General features: G+C 39.2%; 1 protein-coding gene across 2 annotated transcripts in view; it reads right to left on the bottom strand.

Annotated features, from left to right (window-relative positions):
* LOC108768747 (LIM domain only protein 3) overlaps nucleotides 1-8,530 on the bottom strand; it is an 81,279-nt gene that overhangs the window by 56,379 nt on the left and 16,370 nt on the right. The window contains exon 2 of one of the 2 annotated variants that reach the window (XM_018519299.1): nucleotides 4,137-4,143. The exons of the other annotated variant lie outside the window; for it this stretch is intronic. Within the exon in view, the coding sequence (XP_018374801.1) occupies nucleotides 4,137-4,143 (7 nt within the window). The remainder of the gene's footprint in view (nucleotides 1-4,136; nucleotides 4,144-8,530) is intronic. 2 annotated transcript variants of the gene reach the window in all.

Raw genomic sequence — 8,530 nt, forward strand, 5'->3', positions numbered from 1 at the left:
TATATATATACTCTTTTGTGCTTCTATTATGCTTACACATAATTATAAAAAATTATTTTTCCGTATAATAAATAATGATAACAATATTAATAAACGATAAAATTAACGGGAGATAGAAAATCCGGAATTTATTTCAACAAATTTATTTACAGAATTTATGAGTGCTTGTGTGAAAATGCTTTATCAAATAACGGTACACAGTAAAAAACATTTTGTATTTATGTTGGGACGGCTCAATATATTTTATTGTGTATCGTTCAGGTCATTGTTAAATTTTTGTGTTAAATTTTTTAACATACTCGAGTTAATTTAACCTAACGTGTTTAATCAAATTATATTATTTAAATAGTTTGTGTTAAACTGATATTCAATTTCTTAGTGTCAAAATAATACAATTTATGAGTAAGTGAACAAATAACATAAAAATAATGTGTTTTAAAACTAAATTCTAAGATGAATGAATAAAATATATGTTAGTTTAACATAAATGTTACTTTTATTTTTAAAAAATGCTTCTATGGCTTATTTACAAACTGTGTCAGGTACTATCTTTTTTGTGTTTATTTTCTTAAATATTTGTGTTACCTCCTAATATATTCATCTAGTGTTTTTTTATTTAGTTGATTTATTCATTTTGCGTTAAAATAACGTATAAATTTGAGTGCACCATTTGAACCACGTAAAATGTGTTAAATTTAACACAAATTTTCCAACAGTATAGCATCAAAATTTCACTGCAAAAAGAAATCACGTTTAAATGTATTCCTTTAATCGGGAGGAAGTAGACTGAATTTTCTTGCGTAAAATTTCTTATTCTCGTGAACACAAAAATCTTTTTATTAATAGCCGTAGTCGCAGTACGGCTGTCAATCCGATGAGAGCCGAAATACGCTCTCTTTTTAGCTGTCTCCCATCTTACATTATCGTGCTATTATTATTTTATCTTCTACAGTAGCTTTTATCCTCTTTTTTTTCTCTCTCTCTCTTTGCCCCGGGGCTTGCTAAGCCGCGTCTGGTGGCTCGCGCTGCTCGACAAACCACTTTCACCCACTCATTCTCCCCTTTCCCCCGCCGTCTTTTCCCATCCGCTTCTGCCGACACATCCATCCCCGTATCTCACTCCGCCGCCACTCGATTCAGCCTCGCCGCGACGCCACGCCACGTTCGATTTCCACGAGGACGGCGACGCTCCAGCGTCGCGCAAAGTGCCGGTCGAAGAGTCTCCCTTGCTACTTCGCTCGGCAGGATCGGTTTTTCTGCACTCAACGATAGTGGAAGTTTACTGTCGCCCGTGATACGTCGACTCGACGTACATTTTAGCAGCTGTACCGTCAGCCCGAGGCACCCATCGGGCGGAATGCATTCCGTCGATGGAAACAATCAATCGGATTAGGTTGTCGGTCGCGAAACAGTTTCATTCGGTCCATTAGAGATTACGGTTTAAATATTCATATACGAGAACATTGTACGCACCGATGAGAAATTAACGGTATCTAAAGGTACAGTGGAAATGATAAATTGCCCGCGTTTACTTCACGGATGAATCACCTAAATGCGATGGACGAATTAAGTCGGGAAGGGAAGGGAAGCAATTTACTTATCAATCTCTCTTCCTCTCTTCTCTTTCTCTCTCTCTCTCCCTCTCTCTTTCACTGGATACCATCTTAACGAAGTAATAAAAGCGTCATGATTGGCAAGCAATTTATGAAAACGTGAATGCTAACGACGTTAGTTAACGTTGACTGCCTTCCAACTTGCGATACTTTAAAAGCGTGTATTACGTCGGTACCACGTACGCGTCTGTACTAGCCAGACCTGATTGGCTAGAAGAGGCGGAAGCCTTCCAACGCACGAACACAGGACACGACGCGAAGGGAGAAACACGTAGTTGAGCTAATCGCATTAGGGACACAACGGCCATAAATATAAATACTCGGGGCAACCTGGCCCGACCGAATGTTAATTCCGGCCCGTTCTCGTTACCAGCTAATAAATGTGCATTACAATCACCCAGATATGGAAATCCGAGCTACGCCTATCTAAGCACCTTACCGGGCCGACGCGCGACGCAGCCCCCGTGAGTCGACTTGACGTCACCCCTTCGCCACCCTTACCACTCTTCCTCCCCTTCCCTCCTCTCATCACCCCTGGTGATGGTGAACGCTATGGACGTCCGATTCAACGACCGGGTGGACAGGCAAGCTCGTTACCCTTCGACCAACCGACGGCGGTCAACGAGGCTGTATTACCAAGTCCGTGTATTCCGCTATGTAAATACGGACCGACGAAAAGCGATCTTTGAGATCCGGACTCGAGACCGGGAGCACTAACCCCGGCACCATTATAGCTGCTTGTGTAACGATCGACCGCCGAATCAAATCCCCATAGCGACTATAGCGATATAATCGATGCATCATTATAGTATAATCGCACTATTCATGGAACCTCACATTGTGCTCTCGTAACTGAAAAAGATTACAGAACGTGTCTCTTACAACGAGGTGTTTTCCAAAATGACAAATGGTCTCGATTTTTTCACATTGTATTATAGATTCTTCACGTTTATATTCAAATACACGCATGTCCAAAACTGAATATAAAAAGTCTTAAAGATATTTTTGCAAAAGACGTTTCAATACATGATTGTCGTCATAAGATTGAGATGACGTTATTTTGATTAAAATTCGACAAAAATTTTCGTTAGGTATCAATGAAGATATCTTGATCTTATCATGACAATCGTATGTTGTACTTATCCCTATTTCCACCAACGTAGGTTAACTTTAACCTCGGTAAAAAAGGATGACTATAATGACTTATTGTGAACGATAATAACTGTAGTGATTTGTAAAAAAAAAGATGATAAAAAGTGATTTAAGTGTCTGATTGGATGGCAGCATTGGCTATGTCGAAAAGCTCATTATTACGCAATGATCGACGATTTCAATCTGACTTCCCTGCACCTGTACAGTACGAGTGCAGCTAAAAAATTAACAGCCGTAATGGAGTCGAACTGGTAATTATCTACACGTTAATCTTTTAGCTACGCTCAGAAAAAAAAAAACGCGCGCAATACAGGAAAAATCAGACGAAAAATCGTCGATTATTGCGTCGATTATCGCGAAAACTTTTTATCACAATAAACGTTGATCGGGTAACGTTATTAATTAATTAGCATGTATGCTAACATCTGCAGAGGTAACCCTGGCGGGGCAATGGCCACATGAATACTCCAGGAGCATAAAGGATGTACGCGCAAATGTTATCTCTTTGAGTCACAACGGCGGTCAATTACCGTCCCCACATCGTGCTCATTACGCTAAAAAGTTCATTAACGAGCGTAATGAACTTAATCGCTGATCGTCGAGCTATCTTCGCCGGCAAAAGAGACACAGGCCGTTATGTCACGGAGCGCACGCATGGGGGATGTATGCGTAAGTGTTATCTTTTTGAGACGTTCACAAGCGCGCCACTACGTTTGCAGCTGCTTATCACAGACTTGCATGAGACATGGTCCGGATACGCACATGTGGCAAGACAGGTTTCCCTACTTAACGTACCCGCATAAAACGAGCGTTCCTAAAACGCCTATCCAGCTATAATGCGCGCTTGACACGCACGTACGGATTCGATAAGCATTATGAGAATATCTCTCGCGTCGCCCTGGAACGTTTCTCGTCTCTGAATGAAAACGCAAGGCCCTCGAGAAGCCTTTAATTGATGTATAGCATCCGAGCTACTAATAACACATAAATCAACTAATAGCACACAGAAAAACGTAAGCAATAAGCAAATCAACATTTTTTTATTTGCTCCTGCTTATAAAATTTGATTCGACGCACTAGTGGATATTAAAAAGCCATTGTTGTACACTGATTTAATTTGTATAAAAGTAAAATGCAAATATTTCGAATTATAAAATACAGATTTTACTTAACGACATAAAATATATTGAGGATTTCGTAATTTAATCTGTTTTTATATTTACATTAATCATACATTTTTACGTCAATTTGTGTACGATGACTTTAATATGCATCAGTGTGCATTAAGTGTATTCAATCGAACTCGCTATTACGTTATTGCCTTACATTCTTCATTGTGATTGGCCGATTCGCTTACATCTTACTGCTTACGTTTTTTCTACAATAAGAGACAAATTTTTGGCATAACCATATTACATATACAAAAAATATATAATATATTTAACTGCAGTAATTTATATAATACATAATAATTGCAATTATTTTTATGATAATAACTATTATTTACAGTCATTTTTTTGTTACCAACTATTTATTATATATTTGTTAATAGAACTGTACATATAGTTTCCGTGAAATACATATCGTTAAACACAAAAATATAAGAGATATGTATTTTTTGATATCGATTTAATCTCAAATTTAAGGGATGGAACAATTCCTCTTAAAATTTAATGAGGATAGAGGTATTTTTAAAATGTTAAATTTTTGATAAATCTAAATACACAATTATAAAGTAGATATATAAAAAACCATACAAATTTTCTGCAACATTTTTCTGTATCTCACTATTTCACTGATATATAAGTGTTATAACTTTGAGAAATTGTTACATTTCTTAGATCTGAGATTGAGCTGGTATAAAGAATACATGTCTCTTAGATTTTTGTGTTTAACAACATATTTTAGAATCGAATCAGTTCCGGATAATTGTGACAAGTCCCTTGTCAGTGTAAAGTATGTGCTATCTTTTTAAGGCAATGACACACAGAAAAATTGAAGCATAAAGAATAAGCAAATACCCATTTTTTATTTATTTCTATTATTGTCTAAATTCTCGACTGTGATTGGCCGAACATTTCACTTACTACTTATATTTTTCTATCCACTAGCTTTATCATTCCATTATCGCGCTATCGATAATACAGAAATGAGCTAGAGATCTTGAAGAAGAGATTGGCTGACGTCCACCAATTCAGGCCGGTTTTTAAGATAGAATGAGATAGATTATGCATAAGATGGAATGAGATATCCATGCATCTCATTCTATTTAGTTTATGTCTATCTATATTCTATCTTAAATACTATCCTGAATATGATGGATTAATCAAAAGTCTAATCGCAAATGTAATAAGTATAGACTGCGCATTTCTATGTAGTTATTACTATCGATTTAAAAAGAGCGAGATAACTTGATTATTTTCTCTCTGTCTCTCTCTCTCTCTCTAAAATATTCAATTTTTTCTAATGGAACACAGTATGTTAAGATTATGGAATGCACAATCTACATCCATTATGTCTATGATCTAAACGGTGGTCAATCTCTTATTTAAGTATCTCTAGTATAAGCGAGCCTATATATCTGTTAGCAAAAATCCAGAAACTAATCTTCTGAACCGACAGACATAATCATGTAGGATTGAACACCCCCAATAAGATGCTCACGAATGATCCATCGTCGTCGTGACAGTTCCGCTACAAGTACGAACAAAAAACGCGTAAGCGACCGTGAAGTCCCGACTTTTCCCGCGTTATTTGATCGATGCTATTTTCCACGTCGCTCGTGTGTAGGAATGCGCGTACGTGTGCGTTCGCGGGTGCGTGTGCACGTATATACGTATCCACATGTATGAGCCCGCGTGTAGGAAGAGAGCGAGTGAGCGAGCGAGCGAACGGTCGTCTCGCGATCTCGACTCGCTCCAATATCCGAGTTTTTTGACAGCAATTTCGGTCACGTCCGATAATATATCTGGATCATTAATATAAAGCTCGGCCCACATCCCGCGCATCCCCGTCGCGGGGAAATTGCTTTTCAATCCCCTATACCGACCGCCCCCGGTCCCTACCTCCCCTCGCGTAGCGACGGTGCACACCCCCGACCCCCGCGGCTATCCGCCATCTTCGTCTGTCCTCCTCGCATCCCTCTCGCTCCCTTTCACCCTCCGACTCTTCTATACCTGCGCGTATCACCCGGTAGATTCTTCTCGTCGATGTCATTGCTGCTATGGCGTTCGTTCTCGAAAGTCGGATTTATAAGAGATCCAATGGTGCAGAATTCGCACGAGACTTCTTGCGCGAGCTCAATTTTTCAATTTTTTTCACGATTTTTTCGCAGTTCATGTGTTATATTTAATCCTTAACCAGCTATGAAAACTACACCTAAGTTCTAAAGCGTTCTATATTTGAAGTACAGAATATAATAAGTGATATGAAATACAAGTGAATCGCTTTACTATGGGAATTGATAAAGGAAGATTTAAAGTTTTTTACCTACAATATTTTTCAATTTTTTTCTGTTTTTTTTTTTACGGATGCGTTATAAGAAGTCACTGATTCACTTTTAGAGAGAAGGGTTAACAGTGAGATTGCAGTACGTTTTCGAGATTCCGTTTAAAAAATACGAGATTATCGTATGATTTATTGCAAACACTTCACTATAGCGTCTTTTAACGAACACGACAATCCTAACCCATTCGCCCGCCTGATATTCTCCGCACGCTTTTAAGTTCACCCGGCCGTATTTTCGTGGCTCAAAGGGTTGTTCGCCCGCATTAGCTCAGGGAAACAGCAGCCATCAGTGTACACCGTCCCTAATACGCGGCTGCGTACGCAAACACGCGCAACTCATGAAAGTCCACAAAGTACGCGGCGCGTCCCGAATGGATGCGGGATTATGGATTGGAGTTAAAGTACGTCCTGCACGTGCGAAAACGAGTTTGAGAGCGAAAGTATGAAGAGAAATAAATAAAGAGAGAAAGAGAAAGAAAGAGAGAGAGAGAGAGAGAGAGAAGAAGAGTACCGAGGGATCGCTGAAATATTGATACTTCAAACCGGATAACGAACACTTTTAAAATTGACATTTTTGCGCCCGGTATTAGCTCGGTTATCGATATTTTTGAGTGTCCCTGTACCCTGAAACACACGGATGGACACATCCATCGGTGCGCGATAATACGTACGCGCTACCCGGTAGACTGCCGCTGCCCGGAGCCTGCACGGAACACCCTCCATAAAGACGATCCCCTCGATCAGATAAAAAATATATTATAGCCGGCACGATCCAGGGGCTCGATACTTCGACGAGGCTCTCTCTCTCTCTCTCTCTCTCTCTCTCTCTCTCTCTCTCTCTCTACCTCACACATACATACACACATACTCACATCGGACAGCGCATCCACCCCCGATTTTGTCCTCTCTTTCGATCCCTCGACACCCTCTCCTCCTCCTTTTAGCCTCTAGCTGGAAATCGCTATCGAGCGATTCGAACGCTCGGATGCAGATCGTTGCACTACCGTCGAGCCAAGTCTCAGGGATGACATTCGACGAAATTAGATTCCGCGGCGAGGGTGGAAACGCGCACTCCCGATGCTTTACTGTCTTTCCTCGTGGTTTCCCGCTGGTTACTCCGATTGTTATCCGTGTACGAGGGGAAGGGGAAGACGATGCGGGATATACACTTGCCGACACGGCTCCCTCTCTTCATTGTCGAGTGCATCGGAAAGCACCGATTTCGCGCTGGCAGGATTGATGGAGAAAACCGCAGCAACGGCATGTCGAATGGCACCGAGTCAATTTTACAATCGGGCAAATGAAAGGGAACCGCGAATCGCATCATTAAACTTTAGTCAGGCTTTTATGGTGAAGAAAGAAGGGGCAGGGGAGGGGGGAGACGAGGAAAATAACAGACTTTTTCTATACAGATGAATATAATCTAAAAAAAAAAAAAGTTGTAAGATCAGCTCTAAAATTTACGCTTCGAGTGTTTAGATCTCCAGCGGACTAGTTTTTATCTGTAGATCCTTTGACCAATGGTTGAATCGATTTTTCCTCAGCATAAAGTCGAGCAAAGTCATTTGTCGTAAGTTTCCAATTTTCAACATTAAATAACTTTGTAACTAATCCTTAAATTACAATTTTGTTAAAGTAGTTTACTTGGAATTAAATGAGAAATAAGGTTTTACTACCTTTTTGCACCTTTGAAACTTATTTCCTTAGCAAATCCTATTCGTTTTCAATCGTTTATAACTTAGAAACTATGGCTCCCTTGACATTGTTGTTAAAGAAAAATCAATTTCAAATTGATCAAAGAATTCACGGGCAAACAATCATCGGCTCGCCGACTACAGAGAGCAATCTGCATAAATGACACACTGAAACAAAAATTTCTAAATCTAAATAATATTTTCTTGAATAGTACTAATTGTAAGTAAACATTTCCTTACTGCAAACAAATATTTAATAAACGTAAACGTATGTTAGTTGATTTAAGTATTTTCTTTTTTTGAATATAAGTATTTGTTTGTAATAAAGAAATGCTTACTTAGTACTATTTAAGAAAATATTACTTAGATTTAGGAAAGTTATTTTTCAGTGCAGTAAATCGTGTTGGAAAATATCATTTCGAGAGACTACTATTTCCATAATTCTTAAATTTAAATCCACTATTTCTCTCGTTAACGCGAAAGTTTAAGCAATTAAAGCAGAAATTGTTTCGGGAGACCCGTAGTTCCTTTTTTTCCCCATTCGCGCTGGCCATTTGTGGATGG

Source organism: Trachymyrmex cornetzi, unplaced genomic scaffold (genome assembly GCF_001594075.2).
Source record: "Trachymyrmex cornetzi isolate Tcor2-1 unplaced genomic scaffold, Tcor1.1 scaffold83, whole genome shotgun sequence".
NCBI classification, from domain to species: Eukaryota; Metazoa; Arthropoda; class Insecta; order Hymenoptera; family Formicidae; genus Trachymyrmex; species Trachymyrmex cornetzi.